The 22931-nt window shown below is 37.5% G+C and overlaps 1 protein-coding gene across 1 annotated transcript; it reads right to left on the bottom strand.

Annotated features, from left to right (window-relative positions):
• Nucleotides 1-1931: 1931 nt before the first annotated feature.
• Nucleotides 1932-22489, bottom strand: TMED10 (transmembrane p24 trafficking protein 10). Its single transcript, XM_070754638.1, has 5 exons — nucleotides 22188-22489; nucleotides 16369-16489; nucleotides 8611-8684; nucleotides 3953-4079; nucleotides 1932-2314 (listed from the first exon to the last, which is right to left on the bottom strand). The coding sequence occupies exons 1-5, from the start codon at nucleotides 22416-22418 to the stop codon at nucleotides 2193-2195; spliced, it is 675 nt and encodes a 224-aa protein (XP_070610739.1). The 5' UTR covers nucleotides 22419-22489; the 3' UTR covers nucleotides 1932-2192.
• Nucleotides 22490-22931: the final 442 nt, after the last annotated feature.

The raw sequence follows: 22931 nt of genomic DNA, 5'->3' as shown, positions 1-22931 counted from the left end.
ATAAAAGAATGAGTAAGAGGATACTACTTCCCAAACAATTTATTTTTCTTTAAATGTTAGGGTTAAAGTCCACGTGAAGTACTGTAAGTCATCTTTTAAAACATATTTGCCTTCGCATCTCAGGTTTAATTTCTTCCAAATATTTACAGAGAGATTGCCAGAGAAGTGTCTAAAATAATCCATAAAAGCTTACAAGCAAAACTCACAACATAAGAACAAATCCAAGAAGAAAATTATGACAAGTATTAAGACCATTTCATAGCTGTGTGATATCCTACATTTAATATAGTTTTCCCTGAGAGGACTGACTTTTGCACTATATTTTGAATGCTTAAACAAGAAGTTACCTTTCCTTTATTGTCAAAATAAGATTTTGAGACAAGAGTGGCAAACTATTTTTCTGTTAATGGAGTCAAACTATTTGACATAATTATTGAGAAGTCTATGGTATTTGTCAATTTGGTTACCGTAACTATATTTTCTAAAACAGTAGGGCTGGGATTTAGGTAGTTAGACCAGAAAAAGACTTCGTGACTTCAGCCAAATAAGCTGGAGAGGGGTGGCATACAAATCAAATCAAATAAATAAATAAATTTTCTGCATAGAAACCAGAAACTGCATATTAATTTAGGTTTAGTCCCCTCGTCCATTTTTTTAAAATGAAGGAGGGACTGAACAGGTGTGCTGGCCATATAGAATCAACAAGTGTGATTTAGAACTATTGTATCAAAATATATTTTTGTCACTGATGTAAATCTTGTAAAGCGTTAGAAAAATACAAACACTTTGAAAAAGTAGATTATGTTTTATCATGCAAATTAATTGTTCTACACATTCTGTCCCAATACTGTACATGGAAGAAAGGCTATAAACATCTAACTATAAGCAGAATTAAATCTGTCCAATACAGGTCTGATACAGATTAAGTAGTATTTTTTATTGTTGAAAGCAGGAAGTAAAGAAAAAGTTAAGAAAATGAAAAGAAAAAGCATGCATTTCAAGTATATGTTAGGGAAAAGCTTCTTATGATTAAATAAACAAGGTACTCAAGGTGCTTTTTCAAGAGCTGTTTTGAAATTTTTCCAAAGCTGCTGTTCAAAAGGCATCTGTACTTTGTTGGTAAGTCTAGTTGCCTTTTGAACAATACCTTTGGGACAACAATGAACTGGATGACTGATAATCTTCATAGACATTTAACAGAAATTATATTAGATATGGGATAGAAATTTGAAGAAGCTATACCTCAAGTCCTACTGTAATTTAAACAATGACATCATTTGTCTTAGGCCATAGGAAGGAACATAACAATATAAATATCAAATATTTTCATAGAAAGCTGTCGCTGGTCATTCCTTCCCACTTCCTGAAATGTGGCTTCTGATCATTTGCAATCTGTTTCTGTGAAATTCTGCTCCAAGTACAGATAGTCTTCAATTTACAACCACAATTAAGCCCAACATTTGTTAAGTGAGACATTTGTAAATGGGTTTGTCCCATTTTATGATCTTCCTTGCCTCAGTTATTAAGTGAATCCTTGTAGTTGATAAGTTAATAACCCAGTTGTTAAGTGAACCTGACTTCCCCATTGACTTTGCTTGTCAGAAAGTCGCAAAAGATGATCACGTTGTTGGGACACTGTAACCATCTGAACTTTGATAACATGATCATGGGGATGTTGCAAAGGTCGTAACTCTGAAAAATGGTTATTAGCCCACCTTTTTCAGTTCAGCTCTGAACGGTCACTAAAAGAACTGTTGTAAGTTGAGGACCACCTGCAGTTCTTGCCATTCCCTCATTCAACTCCATGTAATAATACCATGTAATATATCATCGTTCTGTGTATTGAAGTGACAGATACAAGCATGTAACATGTAAGCATGGGACATGTAAGATAACATCATTTAACCGTTTATGTAAACAAACAAAAAAGATAGGTTTGAGACAATTTTATTTATTTGTGTCCAAAAATTCGCAAAATCAAACTACCACCTCTTCCAAATGTATTCAATAGTCCTGACCTTCTTCCTCAGTTTTTCTGCCAGTATTCCCCTCCCTCCATCCCTTTTGTCGGTAATTGTAGAAAAAGTTCATTTTTGCAGGTCAACTCCAAGATGGCTCTCAATAGTCATTGCTGGGTCTCTGTGTTTGAAACACCCTGGGGTGTCAAAACAAGGGAAAATTAACCCTTCTTGCTACTCAATCAATTTCTTAGCTTTGAAGAAATGCCGCAGATAAAAGACTTGCCAAGTTGCCAGTCCAATGAGGCAGAACATTGAGAAAATGCTGAAGTACAGCACTCGAATATTGGTAGATTCTGAAAGAAAAAAAACCCCATTGTTAGGAAAAAAATGACAAGAAATTTGAATCCCAGAGTCTATTAGGTCTTTACTTAAAGTGCTAATATTTTCAATAAAAAGCTGTTTGGGCTCAGTAGACAAGATATAATTTTTAAAGGTTCTGTTTTTATTTAACAATTCAAATTAGAAAAAACAAATGCACAGGTATAGAATAAGTGGCATGTGATGCAACATCAGTAACTATGAGAGGGATTTAGGAGTCCTAGTGGGCAGTCAGTTATGCAGCCGCCAAAAGGCCAGAAAGTCCTAGGCTGCATCAACAGAAGGACAGTATCAAGAGCACACAAAGTGTTAGTTAAGAACACAAGAAGAGCCATGCTGAATCAGGCCAAAGCCCATCGAGTCCAGCATTCTGTGTCACACATTGACCCATAATTGTCCATGGTCATCTTTTATTTATTTATTTTATTTATTTATTATTTGGATTTGTATGCCGCCCCTCTCCGAAGACTCTTGAGCAGAAAGAGAAGGCAAGACCCTCCCTTTCCCCTGACCCCCAACAAATAGTACTCAAGGGAATCCTGCCTGCCTTAACCAACATAGAGTCTGCAGAGAGGGGCGGCATACAAATCCAATAAATAAATAAATAAATAATTAGAGGTGGCACTTGGACATCTGTTTCAATAACCACCGATACACTTGGCATCCATGAATTTGTCTAATTCTGCCTTGAAGCTATCAAGGCTGACAGCTGCCACGACCTCTTCTGGAAGTGAATTCCATAAACCAACGACCCTCTGGGTGAAGAAATATTTCCCTTTATTTGTCTTCGCTTTCTTACCTATGAGCTTTAGGGAGTGCCCCTTGTCCTAGTATTGTGTGATAGAGAAAAGAATTTTTCTCTATCCACCTTTTCTATCCCATGCATGATTTTATACACTTTGATTAAGTCACCCCTTAAATGCCGTCTTTCAAAGCTGAAGAGACCAAGGCGTTGCAATCTGGTTTCATAAGGGAGGTGCTCCATTTCCTTGCTCATACTTGTTGCCCTTTCATGCACCTTTTCCTGTTCCATTATATTCTTCTTGAGGTGTGGTGACCAGAATTGTACACAGTACTTCAAGTGTGGTCCCACCATTGATTTGTACAGAGACAATACAACACTTAATGACTTAGTTTCGCTTTCTATGGCATTAGTGAGACTACACTTGGAATACTGTATCCAGTTTTGGTCCCCTTGATACAAAAAAGATAGAGACTTTAGAGAGAATGCAGAGGAGAGCAACAAAGATTATTAGACAAATGGAGGCTAAATTGTACAATGAACTGTTGCAGAAACTGAGAATGTCTTAGAGATTTCTTCACTTAGTTCTTCCCTAAATGACTGTCAGGTGTTTATATTTTCTTTTCCAGTTCCCCTTTTTGGTATGTTTTTGATTTGATATTAATTTATTGTTTTTATCCTTATTTTATTATAAACTTTGAAATGCAACGGTATGGGAAGTTATATTCTTATTAAACAATTAAACCGAATAATGAATAGAATAGAATAATGGAATATTTAATTATCATGTTTTGTATTAAAATAACCCACTATTCATATTCTCTAGGCAGAGAAACATAACAATGATACTCTGAAGCCTACAAGTACATACCGTTAGTATCCCGCATCTCTTCTTCTCGCTTTTTCATGTATGCAAAATCATTAACAATAGATTCTGAAAGATCTTCCAGCCGTCGCAGCTCCAGCTCCAATGGTTTTAGCTTTTCCACTTTAGCAATCTGATAAAAGAGGACATTATATATCAATGATCCAGAAGGTATCAACCCATTCCTGTTTAAATGTGAACCTCTACCGGAACACAAGGAGATGCTTTTCATTAACGTATTTTTTGTGAATACAGATAGTCCTCATTTATTGACTGCAACTTTGACTGGCAATTGTGTCACTAAGCGATGCAGTCATAAAGCCACATGACCACACCTGAAATTTGCCACTTTGTCAATTCTGGCTATAATTATTAAACAATGTATGGTTGGTTTCTTAAATTGGGGTTTTTTAAATTAACTTAAATATTAGATTTGTTTACATTGTATTATTATTGTTGTTAGCCGCCCCGAGTCTACGGAGAGGGGCGTCATACAAATCTGATTAATAAATAAATAAAATAAATAATAAAATCACTGCAAGTTAAGTAACATGTTATGTGTGCATGGCTTTCAACTTCCTGCTGGCTTCCCCATTGACTTTGCTTATCAGACAACTGTAAAGGTTACAGATGGCAATCACTTGAACACAGGACATTGTGACCATGATAAATGCATATCTATTGCCAAAAACCTGAATTGCAATCACTTAAGTATGGAGATGCTACTCTGGTTTTAAGTCTCTTTTTTTCAGGACCATTGTAACTTCACTGAACAGTCACTGAACAGTCAGCAAATGAGGACTGCCTTTCTACATCTCTTTCAGCAGATTGCTAGAACAATAAGGGTGGCTGAGAATTATTACATGTTTATTTATGAAGATATGATACCAGCATTTCCTCCATCTATTGAGTACCAAATTAATTTCAGATTATTTTTCAGCATTTTTGTACTAATCGAATCTACCGCTTCATCAGTAATATGAAAATTTCTGATCTCAAAATGCAGGTTTTTTTTAAAAAAAAAAACCTTAGACAAAACTGCCCTAATTGAAAGCAGACAATAGATACATCTGGATCAGCACTGTCTACCCTGAGCAGACATGTGTCTCCACATCCTGCCACTTGAGATCCTTTTAATGCCAGGAAACTAACAGCCAATACTCCATTCTTTTGCCACAATAAACACTCCAATTATTGCTTGGCTATCATGAGATTATAAAGAACGTACCCAGAATAAAAAGGGCAGATTTTCAACATCCCCAAAATCCTATTTCCTATCCTTCATCACCAGGCACAAATGTTCAAAGGCATAAAATTGGCACAAGTAGTAGTTCTAATATCTGGAAGTAATTCTATTGCTAAGCAACCAATTATTTCCTGAAGCCAAAACCACTTTCTTTTTCCTGTATAAAACAGTATACAATTCTGGTTGAACACTGCAGGATGGCAGATAATCGGACAAGGGACAGAAAACTAACTACCTGAAACCACAAAACATATTTACTATCCAATATAAATTTGTTTGGTATAAGCTACTTATTGTTTCCTTTTTAATTAGAAGTGTAATATTTCAGTCAATTGGGATAGATACACCTTAATTTTCTGCTCATTCTGTGTAGATAGCAAGGGTTACTCTCTGCAGAGCTATCACCTTGCTGGAATCATGGTAAAATTCAGGATCACTCCATCTAATAATCCTTCACAAATGGTGATCTGACCATGACAACAGGATTCTGCAACATCAGGGATGCTGTATTATGTACATGAGGATTAAACATGGACTCCAACCTTGAAAAGGGAACAATTTTCTATCCATTTCCCTCAACTTCACCTACTTAATAGCAATTAATAGCACAAATAGCACTTAATTAGCAAGGTAAATGTCCATAATTTCCTTCTTTGACAGTAATATTAAAAATGTTCCAGCTGCCATGATTCCCATAATTTTCCTAAACAGAAGAAAATCTGACTTCTTTCAGGTACAAATCAAACCTTTAATTTTTCTATACTGATGATAGTTTAGTGAGTTCTAGTTGATTTTACCAAACATCTAAATAATTGTTAATAATGTTAATAATGGTTGTCTCTCAAATGGAAATGAAATCTCATGTGATTAGAAATACCACATGGAAGAAGTGGCTTTTAGAATTTTATGTTTAATTGCAAGAAGATTTTGACTGTACAGTAATCCTAAGAACTTCCTACTGAACATTCTCTTTGAGTTACTTTGCTATCCAAGCATTATAATATAGATGAGCACAGAATACACAATAGATTTAAACTACTATCAACAGTTTATTGAATGGCCACAAGAGGGCAATAAAACACTGGTGTTTGCAAATATTATAGCAGCTTTTTATAGAAATTCACCTAGAGCAAAAAACAGGCTTAGAATTATAGGATTATATTATAGGATTCTAGACAGGTATGACTGTTGCAAAACTAGCCCTACACATGATGGTAGCCTTCATCTACATTAAAATGAAAAAATAAATAAATAAAATGTTCTGCTTTATAGGCCATGATAAAAATCAAGAAAATGTGTAATTATTAAATAAACCTGGGAATCTCCATTCATAACATTCATAGGAACCATACTTTATTCAACCACCTTTAGGTATGCTTTATCATTTTTTTCCTCTTTCTGAAAGCCTTGTGGAAAAATATTTATGAAGGATCATAAACTGCAGAATTTAGGCCTAAATTATAGAACATTGTGCACATTTACTTTAAAGTAAATCCTACTGAATTCAATAGGGTAGTTTTTAAATGTCTTTGGAATAATAGCCTTAAATAGCCTTCACAAATTATGGTGAAATAACTCAGGAACTTATTTTAAAGTAAGATTTAATGTAGTTTACAACAACATCAACAATAATATAATGTACAATGGTACCTCTACCTAAGAACACCTCTACTTACAAACTTTTCTAGATAAGAACCGGGTGTTCCAAGATTTTTTTGCCTCTTCTCAAGAACCATTTTCCACTTACAAGCCCAAGCCTCCGAAACTGTAACAGGAAAAGGCAGGGAGAAGCTTCCGTGGGGCCTTTCTAGGAATCTCCTGGGAGGAAACAGGGCCGGAAAAGGCGGGGAGAAGCCTCCGTGGAGCCTTTCTAGGAATCTCCTGGGAGGAAACAGGGCCTCCACCCTCCCTATGGTTTCCCCAATTGCACGCATTATTTGCTTTTACATTGATTCCTATGGGAAAAATTGCTTCTTCTTACAAACTTTTCTACTTAAGAACCTAGTCACGGAACGAATTAAGTAGAGGTACCACTGTATTATAATAAAACTTTTTAAATAAATGAATAAATGATTTCTAACCAAGTACACTTTAAAGATAATTATCCAATTTTACCTCAGCAAATTTTTAAAAAAACTTCAGTATGTACAAGCAATAATCAGTAAAGTTAGATGGGTGAGCACAACATCAAAGTACCCTGTTTATCCCAGGGTTCAGGGTGGGGAATTTGTAGTGGGTGGGACATTTATTCTATTTTTAATTCTATTTTTAAATTTATCTATTCTGATTTTGTGTATGGTGGGACTGGTCTCTGGGTGTCACACGACTTTCGTTGCCAATGACAATTCGTTGTTTTTGACAATGACAATAAAATTATTATTATTATTATTATTATTATTATTATTATTATTATCATCATCATCATCATCATCATCATCATCATCATCATCCCTTGATAATAAGCCCAATCGGGATTTTGAGTGCATGGCAATAAGGCCAAGCACTTATTTCAGGGTACAAAAAATATAGGACAGGATCTTATATTCAGAGAAACACAATACAGTGATACCTCATCTTACAAACGCCTCGTCATACAAACTTTTCGAGATACAAACCCAGGGTTTAAGAATTTTTTGCCTCTTCTTACAAACTATTTTCACCTTACAAACCCACTGCCGCCACTGGGATGCCCCGCCTCCAGACTTCCGTTGCCAGCGAAGCGCCCATTTTTGCACTGCTGGGATTCCCCTGAGGTTCCCCTCCATGGGAAACCCCACCTCTGGACTTCCATGTTTTTGTGATGCTGCAGGGGAATCCCAGCAGGGAAATCCCAGTAGCGCAAAAACAGGCGCTTCGCTGGCAACGGAAGTCCAGAGGTGTGGTTTCCCAGAGAGGGGAGCCTCAGTGAAATCGCAGCATTGCAAAAACACAAAGGTCCGGAGGTGGGGTTTCGAGGACTTCGGTGTTTTTGCGATGTTGTGATTTCACTGAGGCTCCCTTCGCTGGGAAACCCCACCTCCGGACTTCCGTTGCCAGCAAAGTGCTCATTTTTGCGATGCTGGGATTCCCCTGCAGCATCGCAAAAACACAGAAGTCCGGAGGTGGGGTTTCCCATGGAGGGGAGCCTCAGGGGAATCCCAGCAGCGCAAAAACGGGCGCTTTGGCTGGCAAAAGGGGTGAGTTTTGGGCTTGCACGCATTAATCGCTTTTCCATTGATTCCTATGGGAAACATTGTTTCATCTTACAAACTTTTCACCTTAAGAACCTCGTCCCGGAACCAATTAAGTTTGTAAGACAAAGTATCACTGTAGTTCAAAAAGAAGCATAAAGCATAAACTTTTGAGCCCAAGTCATCAACAGCATCACATGAGTGCTAGAAAGAAAGCAGAGACAAAGGCAGAAAAAGCAGAGGCATACCTCCTCATAGTTTTTTGCTTCCACTCCGTGCTTCATATTCAAGGTCACAAGCTGGTCTGGCATCCGCCCTGTTCCTGGAAATGCAATGAAAGGACTCATTGTATGCAGTACTTTGCCTGCCAGGAAATTCCCAGCTCTGCTCCCTTCCCTATTATAAAGGGATTTATAGCTCACTCTCCAGAAATATCTGAACTGTTAAAGAGGCAGCCAAATTATTATTATAACCATAGAAAAGTCGACAGGCTCCTCCTGAAGGAAGAACTCCCAAAAATAATATAAGAAACTGTTGCAAATATGCATGCGGAGACACTCCGATTTCCTGGCCTTCAGTCCACCCACAAAGAGTAAGAAAATATATAAGTACAATTTAATAACGCCAGATTAGCTAGCTGGAACTAACAGGCCAATTCTTTCCAAATGGAAACTGTAGAAAACCAAAGGGTATATTAAATGGAACAGATGAAATTACTTTGAAAAGCAGACCACCTAGCCAACTTCTAAATCATCTGGGAAATTGCTAAAAATACTAGCTTGCTCTATCTTTTTTTTCCCCTTCCCAATTCAAGCTTTACCATTACCATCATAAATAAACCTTAAGTAAGTAGGTTGGCAAAGATAGCTTTGCCATTAATCCTTGGTGAATGTTGCAAATATACACTCATAGGTTTTTTTTTTAAGTACATTTCAACTGCAAACAATAAAAACCACATCCTAAGGCTTTAACCTTTTACATATAAAGCTTTCTATTTTGTTGTACACAGTACAGGCAAAACTGTTCTATCACTAAAATACAGGTAGTCCTCAATTTACAACTGGCCGTGTAGGGACCAACATTCCCTTTAAACTGTGCGTGTGCGCGGCTGTGCATGTAATGAAAGAACGGTGCACAGCAGGTTCCAATTGCTGTGCACCATTTTCTAATATCAGAGGCTGTGCGACTGCATACCCGTGCACATGATTAGAGAACGGTATGCAGCAGTTTCCAATTGCCGCGCGCCGTATTCTAGCATTAGAGGGATCACTGGTAGGGACCAGTGTTCCCTCTAATTTTTTGGGGGGGTGGGCGGAAAAGTATAGTGTCTGAGCGGCAGTCCCTTCGGGACTGGGCGGCACAAAAATAATAAATAAATAAATAAACAAACAAACAAAAAACCCACCCTGTTTTGCCTCAGAGAATTTCAAAATAAAATACTGTACTGTGTGTCTATAACAGTGAGCTCATAATAGGGCAACTCTATCAATATCAAAATGCCACTTAAATAGTTGAGCTAGTTTCAAACTAGATTTTGATTTTCTTTCTCTCTTCCTTACTCCCATTCTTTTTCTTTCTCTTTTCCTTCCTCTCTTTTTTCTATCTGTTTCTCTCTCTTCCTCTCTCTCTCTCCTTCCCTCTCACTCTTTCCCTCTCGGCTTCTGGGCAGGTTTGGAAAACTCTGAGTTGATGATGATTTTTAAGTGAGCGATTGCTCACTGCTCAGCTTAGAGGGAACTATGGTAGGGACTGTTCAAAATTTGAACAGATCCACCTGAGGTATATTTAATTTGAAATTCCAACAGTTGGGTGTCCCTTCAGTCACAAAACCATATATGAGTGCTTAGCAACCATGCCTATTTAGAGTTGCTTGCTGTGACTACATTTTATGACAATTTTGCTGAAAACCATTATTTATTTCCAGCTTTCAGCAAAACCACGTTCATAATAAACCACTGGTTTGCTTAACCACCAGAGAGTTCTTTAACAGCCATGGCAGAATAGTCAAGAGGATGATTTTAGGACTGTCACAAGTTAAACCATGATGGGCAGGCTCCATTATGACTCTATTCAATGACTATCTGTAACATTGATTTATCTGCAAAAATAAAGCCTTATATTCCGTTCATTTCTCCATCTTAAAGTGATGATATGATTGCCTTTCTGATACTGCAAGGAAATGATATCCTGTCTTAAAATAACCAAGGGGGGTGGGGGTGGGAATTAAATTTGTTATGATAATTCATGTATTGAGTTCTGTGAAAAGGATGGTAGATTAGGAAAGGGTTAGGTCCCACAGAGTTGGCCTTCTCCAGGTCCCGTCGACTAAACAATGTTGTTTGGCGGGACCCAGGAGAAGAGCCTTCTCTGTGGCGGCCCCGACCCTCTGGAACCAGCTCCCCCCGGAGATTAGAACTGCCCCCACCCTCCTTGCCTTTCGTAAAGTTCTTAAGACTTATCTCTGCCGTCAGGCATGGGGGAACTGAGACATCTCCCCCGGGCCTATACAGTTTATACATGGTATGTTTGTGTGTGTTTGCTTTTATTAATGGGGTTTTTAGCGTTTTTTAAATTATTAGATTTGTTCTTACATTGTTCTTGTTATTGTTGTGAGCCGCCCCGAATCTACGGAGAGGGGCAGCATACAAATCTAACAAATAATAAAATAATAATAATAATAATAATAATAATAATAATAATAATGGGGGAGAAATGGAAAATCTATCTATCTTCAGTTGAAATCTGACCAGTACTTTGAATGTAAAGTATGGCATGTTTACTTAAATCCCATAGAGTTAATAGAGCTAATTTTTATTAAACATAAATATGTATCCAGAAGAAAGACCTTCTGGAAAAAAGAAATGTTCTATTTCTAGAAAATCATGTATACATCAATTTAGACAACATCAGTTAGTTTGCAAAGGAAATTATTTTGGTTTTGGTTTTTAATTTGTGGGGAAAGAAAGAATATTTTCTGCCTTATTCGGATTTCAAATTATCTGTTTTTAATGTCCATTATTTCTAAGAACATGTTTAGTTTTTAAGTGGGAAATGTAAGAAATGAAGCTTGCAAAATGGAAGTTATATGGAAGAATAACTAAGGCTATGTTAAGTCAGACATATTATTATTGAAAAGAATCTTGAAAATGGGACACAAGAAGGCGCCATCACAGGAGATCCTACAATCATCCAGTTGTTCGGTTTAGCATCTTAGAGAACAGATTTTTAATGGAAAAATACATGAGTTTTATTTTTATGCTTACAAATAAAGGATTTGGTATTCTGAACTCTTTGCACAGAAAAATAAATTTCACGTTTATGGGGAAATAGATTCACGCCCTGCTCTGTCTTTATTTCTGGAAAGAAATCTTGGCTAGACACATGCATATATGTTCCCCAACGAGAAGGAATCAGCATTTGCAATGTACCATAATACAGCAATAGCAATTTCTGGAACACCTGGAAAACAGTGGTAGCCAAAGGCTTTCCTGCCATGACTGTGGTTTTCCTGCCATGAATGTAGTTTTGCTATAAAGCCCTACATGGCATTGGACCAGAATACCTACGGGACCGCCTTCTGCCACACGAACCCCAGCGGCCGATTAAGTCCCACAGAGTCGGCCTTCTCCGGGTCCCGTTGACTAAACAATGTCGTTTGGCAGGACCTAGGGGAAGAGTCTTCTCTGCGGCCCAGCCCTCTGGAAACAATTCCCTCCGGAGATTCGAATTGCCCCCACCCTCCCCGTCTTCTGCAAGATGTTAAAGACTCACCAATGCCGCCAGGCATGGGGGGATTAACTCCCCCCTCTCTTCTGACTACAGCACTTGAGAATGGTATGACTGTGTCGCATTGATTTTGTTTTTAATATTAAGGGGTTTTAATTCTACTATTATTAATTGGATTTGTATTATTGTTTACGGTATTTATTGTTGTTGTGAGCCATCCTGAGTCTTCGGAGAGGGGCGGCATAAAATCTAATAAATTAAATTAAATTAAATTAAATGAAGCCTGATATATTTCATTTCATTTATTAGATTTGTATGCCACCCCTCTCTGTAGACTTGGGGTAGCTCACAGCAATAATAAAAACAATGTACAATAACAAATCTAATATTTAAAAATATCTAAAATATTATATAAATATCTATATTATAATGCGAAGCAAGCAAACAAGCAGAACAATACGCAGAAGAAGCTTCATATACATCTGGGAGAGCCACAAAGTTAGCTGCTATGGATTTAAGTGAAGGAAGCAAGGGCGTTTTACCTCTCTGGCATGTCTCCTTTGCCTATAATAAATTCATAAAAGAGTTTCATATGATGTAGTTGTTTCACAGAATGTATGCCAACATTTCTGTTTCAAGTTGGAAAAATATTGTATGTTTTCACTCTATTTCACAAATAGATGGCAGCACAATACAGTAAGAAATATTTTGTGTGGATAACAGAAAGAAATTCCTTCCTTCAGTTGATGGAAATGGTGCTGCTGCCCATAATAATTTCTAATATACCAAAATGTAGCTTTCAGAGTAGTTGAGGGTTTTGTTTTTTTTAAAAAGGCTCCCCAATTTCTATCTCACAATTGCTACCTGTTTCTCTGAAAATGAATTCTTGATTATCACCACGTAATCAATTTGGATCCATTTAAAAAACAATTCTTACAATTGCATTCAAATATATAGTCAATAAGCATGATTGAAATCAGCCAAATTTCAGGTTGAATTTATATACAAATAATTGCATTACAGTATATAGACTACAAAAATTTTAGCAACCTTTCTGTTCTTAGATTACAACAGAAGAAATGCACAAGAATAGATCTGGAAACTATTAGGACAAATAATTAAATAGTGGGAAGCAGCAGGATAATGAATACCTACAGTACTTTCAACACCCTTAAGGATAAATATAAAAATATTTAGAATTTTAAAAAATGTTGGACTTCCAAAAATAGAAATGCACACTGCTGATGAGAAGTTTACAAAATATCCTTTACAAATCCTTTTATAATTTTATGTTACTTCATTTAACTTAAAAATAGTATTCAAAATAAAAGTAAAAATAAGAAAGTACAATATATTTGATGGGTAAAATTACAGCATAAAGAAATAATTCTTTCTACTTTAAGCAAACCAGAATGTCCAATAACTTGTTTTGACAAGTTTTTTGTCATCACAAAAAGAACTACCAGAAGGCAGGATCCATGAGAAAAATTGTTTGCCAAATATTTTTGCCACAAATCTTTTCTTAATCCATATGGAATTGATGAGTCCCATAAAAATCAAAATGAGATCATTGCATCATTTACTGGTAGACCATGGGTAGAATTAATTGCCACTTATTCCCCTGTAAATCACAGAAGGATTAAGAGCATTTTCAAGTCTCAGCAAATACACTTAACCTTGCTAAGTACAGATATTGCTTTCAAAAAGCACACATAACATTTTCAGATATAGTATACAACTGAATTATATTCAGTGCCACTCTTATCCCTTTTCTTTTCAATTGGCACTAATTGCCACTGGAATTTATATAGACAAAGATTGGGCAGAGGTGAATGTTCCTTCCTAAGGCATACAGAGTACAACAGTCCTAGAGTGTGCAGTACTGAAGAGTCTTGTTTCAATTTCCTTTCCCCTTCTATCTTTTTATCCGAGACTTCCTCTTCACCTATCAGGAGCTCCGACTCCAATATCCTGGTAGCCTGAGAAAAGACAGCATGCCTTCAAACTACTAGCCTAGATCCAGAAGAAAGAATTACTCTGAAACCTTTCAGAAAATTTGAATAGAAAAACAAGATTAAAGAGTGAAGAACAATAACAAAAATCTCAGATCTGACTAAATAATGAATGTCTGTGTAAGGGTTATTTTTAAAGGAATCCTTGAGTGAAGGACACAGAAATGCATATAATAGTAAAGTTAATCCGATAGAGGTGACTAGTACATACGTCTTTATTCTCATATGGTAGAAATATGAGGAAAATATGCAAAAATGGGAGCAATTTTGCAGCTTGAACAGCATAGTAAATGACGCAAGAAAAAAATATTGTGTTAGAAATTCTGCACATACTGTGGGATCTTATTAGTCTTACAGGCCACCTCTTCCCTCTATGGGATATTTCTACAAAAAAAATTGTCTTTCACTTCCTCTTCCCCATTTTTGTGGCTACAGGCTTGAGAAATCCCAATTGCTCAAACTCCACCTGGCTCAACAGCTCAAATAACTGTTATCTTAGTTTTAACTTCCTTCAGCAAACATAATTATACTGGTCCCTAAACTGCCAAAGAATGTCCATCTATTTTATGAACAGCATGTTAAAAACATATTGATTAATAACCTATTGTACTGAAATCATATCAAGTATCTGGTATTACTTATTATACAGACTTTGCCCAGGTTGTTGTGTTGATACAGAACTTGACACTTGTCAAGTAAGCAGCTCTACATACCTTTTTTTGTAAGGTACAGGCAATTCAGCAACATCCTTCAAAAAAAATTGAAATACGCTAGCAAGAATTCAATAAAATCTCAGTTTCCCTCAGTGCTGGGTGCATAGCATTTATAAGTGCAGAATGTAGTATAGGAAACACAATACTTAGAAAATTCATCTATAACAGTGAGCACAAAACTTCCTCAAGTGCAATGCAAATCTTCTTCAAGGGCTATCTATCCCTGATCAGCTGTATGAAAATGACAGGATTATGCAATACTTCTGCTGAACTCTGATTGTATAATTTGCCAGAAAGATGGATAAATGCGTCACTTCTCAAGGAACCAGTAGCTCTAAGACTTGTTGGGCAACTGTCCATCAGTTCTGGGTACACAACCAATGTCTTTTACACTGTTCCCTCCACGTGAAACAAAACAAAGCTTTAATGCAACAGATCCTCAACCTTTCGCACTACATATCATGTACATATCAATGATAGGTCTACCTGCCTGGCCCAAGGATATTAGCAGATATACAGTAAACAGATCAAATTCCATCACCAAGGATTGTAAAGTGCTCTAGTATCATCAAATCCAATCTAATATCCATACTGAATTCCTACAAAGCAAAGACAGAAAAAATAAAAAAGCAGGCAGAAACTTTCAACACCTCTTATATGATAAAATATGTAAAGCAAGACGAGAGAACAAAAATGTTTCTTCATGAAGAAGTTAGAACTGAGGTCTCAAATTCCTGGTCTATGGACCAGCACTAATCTGTGGCAGGCCAGAAACTAGGCCACACAAACAAGTGAAACCACACACCCCTCTGCTCCACAGAAAAATCTCTCTCAATGGAGCCGGTTCCTAGTGCCCAAAAGACTGGGGGTGGGGTGGGCACAGAGTTAGAAAGCAGTAAATTCTTATTTATTGAATTTATGTAGCTACCCTTTCTAACACACATGTGACTCTGAACAATGTACAAAATTAAAGCTAAATATTCAATATAATTTATCTATTAAAACAATTAAAATAAATACCATCTCTGTCAGGGTCAATCTCCTTGTTCTCCTGCATTTTCTGGCTGGAAATATTAAAAATTATTGGTTGTGCCCATATTTTGTTAATTTTGAATGGGAATTTTTTTTATTGAATTTCTTGTTGAAATAATTTACTTGGATCACATAAAATACCATTTCTTAACATAAGTGAAAAACCATTATTGTTAAGCACAATCTACAAACCAGTCATAGCAGAGCTGAGCAAGATTTTATTTGTGTCACATACTTCTTTGATAACGGTGTACTTATATTTCATATATTAAATTGTTTTTCTATTCAGCATATTGTAATTGGATTATTGGTCAATTGCAAGCATCTCTAGAAGAAAAAAGATCTTCATCAATAATTTTAAAAAGACATGGTCAAATAACCTTAATCACTTCATTCCAAAAGATCAAAAACATTTGGCAACATGGATACCTCTGGTTCATACCCAAAGTTATCTTTTAAGTGAATTCTGCAAAGAAAGTAAAGAATAACTTGTCAAAAGCATCTAACAGTTCTTCATACTCACCCACAGGGAGTTTACTTTCAAAGCAAGCCTCAAACACGTCATAGTCCTCTGTAGTGAAAGCAAATTTGCCCTTAGTAGCATCTTCCTTGACATAAAGGATGTGTCCAGCTGTGTCAGTAATCTGTAAGAAAAAAATTAAAAATTAAAAAAGCAAGCAGGCAAATAGCTAAATATTGGGAGAGGTGGAATCTTCTAATATGCAGTTATTATTTTCCTATTGGTCTTCTTTATTGCTGAAAATTTAAATTTAATTGAATGGTGATTGTCAAAAAAGCCATGGGTTATTATCCACTATCATCTAAAGTAGTTTATATTATAACTGTTTGTAACTATTATTTATAATTTATTATTTATAACTATTAGTATAGTTTTATAACTATTATATTATAATAGTTTATATTAGTATAACAGTATCCTCTATGAAAAAAGCAGTGTCTCAAAAGAGGGCACAATATAATGGGAAACCTCATTCAATTATTTATTTATTTATTTATTTATTTGTTTGTTTGTTTATTGGATTTGTATGCCGCCCCTCTCCGCAGACTCGGGGCGGCTAACAACAATAATAAAACAGCATATAGTAATAATCCAATACTAAAAACAGTTAAAAACCTATTATTATAAAAACCAAACATACATACAGACATACCACGTATAAAATTGTAAAGGCCCAGGGGGAAAGAGTATCTCAATTCCCCCATGCCCGGCGGTAGAGGTGGGTTTTAAGAAGCTTACGAAAGGCAAGGAGGGTGGGGGCAATTCTAATCTCTGGGGGGAGTTGGTTCCAGAGGGTCAGGGCCGCCACAGAGAAGGCTCTTCCCCTGGGTCCCGCCAAGCGACATTGTTTAGTCGACGGGACCCGGAGAAGACCCACTCTGTGGGACCTAACTGGTCGCTGGGATTCATGCGTCAGAAGGCGGTCCCTGAGATACTCTGGTCCGGTGCCATGAAGGGCTTTAAAGGTCATAACTAACACTTTGAATTGTGACCGGAAACTGATCGGCAACCAACACAGACTGCGGAGTGTTGGTGTAACATGGGCATATTTGGGAAAGGCCATGATTGCTCTCGCAGCTGCATTCTGCACAATCTGAAGTTTCCAAACACTTTTCAAAGGTAGCCCCATGTAGAGAGCGTTACAGTAGTCAAGCCTCGAGGTGATGAGGGAATGAGTGACTGTGAGCAGTAACTCCCGGTCCAAATAGGGTCGCAACGCCCCCCTCGCCACAGCTGAAAGATGTTTCTCTAATGTGAAGTACTGTTAATTTAAAAGTAAATTAACAGTAGTTCTGGGAAAGGCGAATGATAGCTACATTTAGCTACACAATTAACTTGGACAAACTACATGAACACTTTTCCCCACTACCAAAATAGCAATATATCAAACACTAAAATAATGTTTATTAGTTTTTCCAAGTTTTAAAAACAACATTTCAATAATTTAATACAGATCTATGCCCGATTTCTTATGTTTGTTACATTTCTTATATCACCTCCTTATAGATACATATATTACACTGCATGTTTATATATTCCTTTTATTCTTAGAACATGTTAAAATACATTTAAAATCTCAATTAGTGCAGTAAAAACTTATAAGAATATTCCAATATGGTTCTTTTCGTACAAAATTAAATCACACATAATGCTCTGAACTAGATCTTCCCAATGTCTGGCTGCATCTACAATTCTATTAAGCTGGCAACAGATGATAGCTACTTAGGCATATTGCTTATAAAACTCTGAGCAAACTCCTTAAAGGTCAACCCACACAACTATGGGGATACAAAAAATGAAAGATGTTCCATAAATGCTTATGCAGTAACCACATCAGCTCCACTCCTTCCATATACAAACACAGTGCCATCCTGAACAATAGGTCCACACAGACAGTTGGGCAAAGAGGCTAAAGAACCTCTCTGTTACATTGGGTTAATTCCTCCAGAATCAAAGTATACGTTTATGTTGAGATGGCTTGGTAAATATGTAAACATAACAATCGATTAACCTGAAGAAAAATGACATAATGAAAAGCAACCATAGTAACCATCACCTCGAGATTCGACTACTGTAATGTTCTCTACATGGGGCTACCTTTGAAAAGTGTTCGGAAACTTCAGATCGTGCAGAATGCAGCTGCGAGGGCAACCATGGGCTTCCCTAAGTATGCCCATGTTACACCAACCCTCCGCAGTCTGCATTGGTTGCCGATCAATTTCCGGTCACAATTCAAAGTGTTGGTTATGACCTATAAAGCCCTTCATGGCATCGGACCAGAATATCTCCGGGACCGCCTTCTGCCGCACGAATCCCAGCGACCGGTTAGGTCCCACAGAGTTGGCCTTCTCCAGGTCCCGTCGACTAAACAATGTCGTTTGGCGGGACCCAGGAGAAGAGCCTTCTCTGTGGCGGCCCCGACCCTCTGGAACCAGCTCCCCCCAAAGATTAGAACTGCCTCCACCTTCCTTGCCTTTCGTATAGTTCTTAAGACCCATCTCTGCCGTCAGGCATGGGGGAACTGAGACATCTCCCCAGGCCTATACAGTTTATACATGGTATGTTTGTGTGTATGCTTGCTTTTAATAATGGGGTTTTTAGTGTTTTTTAAATTATTAGATTTGTTTTTACATTGTCTTTGTTATTGTTGTGAGCCGCCCCGAGTCTACGGAGAGGGGCGGCATACAAATCTAATTAACAACAACAACAACAATAATAATAATAATAATAATTAAAACGTTTCCTGCTCTTTACCTTTATTCTTCTATACAAAACTGTTCACTGTGCAATCTGAAAATTATTGTGTGGTCATTGGTAAATGGAAAGCAGCAATGACAAATAAACTGTTTATGCAATCAGCTGTGCTAAAGTTTTTTAAAAACCTATTCTGGATCATATGTTTTGAAACAATCTGGTGAACCACCAAAATCTGGTGAACCACCAAAATTGGGATATTAAAAACAAATTGCTGATACACAGAACCTCAGTGCACTATTGCAACCTTCTGGAGGAAAGCAAATAGCTAAAGCAGAACTTCAAACCAAGGTAAAATTTTTGGGATAGAATAGAAATTTACACTTTCTGAGAATTTATAACCATAGGACCTCTAATATTAGCCAAAAGAAAGGCGCTATACATAATCTTTTAGAATGCTTATTGACTTATTTTTCTTAAATATATGTTGTTAAAATATGTTAATACTGAACATTGAGAACTTATGAACCGAAGCCAAATTCCGTGTGAAACTGAATTGTGCACGAAATGTCGCAATGTGAACCAGTGGCGAAAGTAAGTGGAACCCACCCCTGGTGCCCCCTATGTTTTCTATGCGATGGCCAGTGCTCCATTGTTTTTAATTTGTTCACTTCTCTTCGACAAAATACGTAAACAAGAAATTATTCATATAAGAGATTTTAAGAAATTATTCATGTCATATAACTATGCATTCCACATAGTTAGGTAAGAGGATTTGGTTTCATTATGACATCTCAGTTAATGTACTCTAGATAGTTTACATATAGTACTATAAAGTTTATCTCACCCCACTTCTTATCTCCACTATTTAGCCTCTAAATGGTGTTAGAGCAGTGTTTCCCAACCTGGGCAACTTGAAGATATCTGGACTTCAACTCCCAGAATTCCTCAGCCAGCATTAGCTGGCTGGGGAATTCTGGGAGTTGAAGTCCAAATATCTTTAAATTGCCAAGGTTGGGAAACACTGTGTTAGAGCTTATACAGGTAGTCCTCAGCTTACAATTGAAGCCAGAATTTCCATTGCTAAGCAAGACAGTTAAGTCAGCTTTGCATCATTTTACAACCTTATGACGTTGTTCAATGAAGCGTCACAATTGATAAATTAGTAATACGGTTGTTAAGTGAATCTGGCTTCCCTATTAACTTTGGTTGTCAGATAGTCGCAAAAGGTGATCATATGACCCTGGGATATTGCAGATGTCATAAATATATCAGCTGCCAAGCATCCAAATTTTGATTATGTGACTACAGAGATGTCTCAATGGTCGTAAGATTGAAAAATGGTCATAAATCACTTTTTTCACTGCCATTTTAACTTTGAACAATGAAATGATTGGTTGTAAGTCAAGGACTACATGTGCAAGCTTCCAAGCAACAAACAAATTTGGTTGCATTTACACAGTTCCTTAGTCCCAAATGATTTATAACAAACATGGGTGTCAAACTCACATCCAGCAAAGAGGCCACCAGTTTGACACCCCTGCTTTAGTTTTCATGAATGTCGTCACAAAGGCATTTTCACACACTGGGGGAAGAATTTTACTTGGAGAAGAAATAATGTATTCATGATAAAAATAATATTCAACCAAATTTGTTCCAATTTACATAGCACTATAATCCGCCCATAATATGGGATAATGTAGGGATTACTTGACAGTCCTAACACTTTGGGTAAGAACACCAAATGGTATGAAACAAGCTTTAATATACCATTTTGGAATTTCACAATGCTTTGGTATTTTAAGGGCATGGACCTGGTCTTGGCTTCCTGGCACACTGCAGCCAATTTAAGACTACAAACTCCTGCACCTTCTCTCTCTCTCTCCTCTTTCTCTGTGAAGCAGGTTGTGGGGAGGAAAACCCTTCTAGTCTTTTGTTATTAAGAGTCACGTTGTGTCAAAGGTATCTTTTCTTTTATGTACACTAAGAACATATGCACCAAAGACAAATTCCTTTGTGTGTCCAATCACACTTGGGCAACAAAGAACTGAATTCTGTTCTGTTCTATTCTACAATTCTATTATTGTATTGTATTCTATTATTGTGTTGTATTATTGTATTCTATTATAGTATTGTATCCTATTCTTCAATTCTATTCTTGCATTCTATTTTATTATTCTATTCTATTCTTCAATTCTATTGTTGTATTCTATTCTATTATTGTGTTCTCAGATTGTGTTCTCAGATTGTATTCTATTCTATTATTCTATTCTATTATTGCATTCTATTCTATTCTTCAATTCTTTTCTTGCATTCTATTTTATTATTCTATTCTATTCTTCAATTCTATTGTTGTATTCTATTCTATTATTGTGTTCTCAGATTGTATTCTATTCTATTCTTCTATTCTATTCTTGCATTCTATTCTATTCTATTATTCTTTTCTATTCTATATTCATATTATATTATTCTATTCTATTCTTCTATTCTATTCCTATTTTATATTATTATGAAAAGCCAGGGAATAAATCCTTACAATACTGTGTTTTGGACTCCAAAACAACGGGATGGTTGTGACCCAAGAGAACAAGTTCAGCTTTAAAGTCAGGAATGAATCAGTTCCAAGTAGGTGAAAATAAGAACCCAACAAGGGAAGTAAAGCTAGATACTTTCACTTCTCGGACTACTGAGAGACCAAGGAACCGTTGTGAAGAAGGCCTATACGTGGTATTCTTCTTCCCAGCCAGTACACAGAAACGGGCCTTTCTCCTCCTTCCGTATTCAGCCTTCTTAGAAGGCGCAGAGCGCGCTGACGTGTCCCAAGAGGCGGAAGGGAACGGGAATGATACAAGCATGTGGTCGGATACACGCCGCCCTAAGGAGGTACCAGTAGGGAAGGTAAGCATCCCTTTAAGCAGGGGTCTTCCAACCTTGGCCCCTTTAAGACTTGTGGACTTTAACTCCCAGAATTCCTCAGCCAGTAAAGCTGGCTGAGGACTTCTGGGAGTTGAAGTCCACAAGTCTTAAAGGGGCCAAGGTTGGAAGACCCCTGCCTTGATAGACAACCTCGCAGCCTTTCTAAGGGCTACCTGCCCGGTCACCCCCACGCACGCCACCTCCCACTGCACCTTAAGGTTTGCTGACGGGCCGCTGGACGAGCCCGGCGGGGCAGCCACCTCGTACTCGCCGGTGACAAGCTTGTCGCGGTGAATCTCCTCCCGTAGGCATTTGCGGGCTTTGCCCGGCAATTGGAAAGAGATGGGCTGAGCGGGGCCCGGCAGCAGGACGAGGCAAAGGAGCGCGAGCAGAGACGTCAGCTTGTGCCGAAAGCGGCCACGGAGCAGCGAAAGCACCAGCATGGCGGCAGATCCGAGGGACGCCAAGGCCGGATTTCCACCACCACCCCGCCTTCACCTCGAGCACGTGACCGCGCCGCTCCGTTGCATGATGGGAAAAAAACCGAGGAGCCCACCGAGATCGAATTGTGCTAGAAGGGCCGGAAACGTTCAGCGGATTTGGTGGGAATGGCAGACGAGAGCGGGATTCAATGCCGGAGTGGACAGGAGTTATAGTTTAATGTTTGTGGAGATTCTCGCTCATTCACGTTATGGTTGTCCCAAAAGTGCTTTTCTTCAAAAGACATTTTTTTCATTTTGAAGACGTTTCGTTTCTCGTCCAAGAAGCTTCTTCAGTTCTGACTGAGACTCCTCCACTCGTAACAGAATACCCTACGTTATGTTCTGTCTGGGTCCCCCCCAGACGCCAACACCAACTAAAAAGAGTAGCCAGACACACTGGTACAAAGCAAAGGCAGTTTATATATTTGAAAGCAAACACAGGTAACAAAAACTGTTCTTACAGACAGGAACGTT

Source organism: Erythrolamprus reginae, chromosome 1 (assembly GCF_031021105.1).
Source record: "Erythrolamprus reginae isolate rEryReg1 chromosome 1, rEryReg1.hap1, whole genome shotgun sequence".
Classification (NCBI taxonomy): domain Eukaryota; kingdom Metazoa; phylum Chordata; class Lepidosauria; order Squamata; family Dipsadidae; genus Erythrolamprus; species Erythrolamprus reginae.
Note: the sequence above shows the minus strand (reverse complement) of the source record. Positions and strands in the feature narration are given on the sequence as shown.

What these genes read in the sequence shown, in the direction of transcription:
- TMED10 (XM_070754638.1), bottom strand. Translation starts at nt 22,418, where the DNA reads ATGCTGGTGCTTTCGCTGCTCCGTGGCCGCTTTCGGCACAAGCTGACG. An exon ending in GCCCGTCAGCAAACCTTAAG is followed by an intron (nt 16,490 to 22,187) that starts GTGCAGTGGGAG and finishes TTTTTCTTACAG; the next exon opens with ATTACTGACACAGCTGGACA. An exon ending in AAGCAAAAAACTATGAGGAG is followed by an intron (nt 4,080 to 8,610) that starts GTATGCCTCTGC and finishes CTCTTTTATCAG; the next exon opens with ATTGCTAAAGTGGAAAAGCT.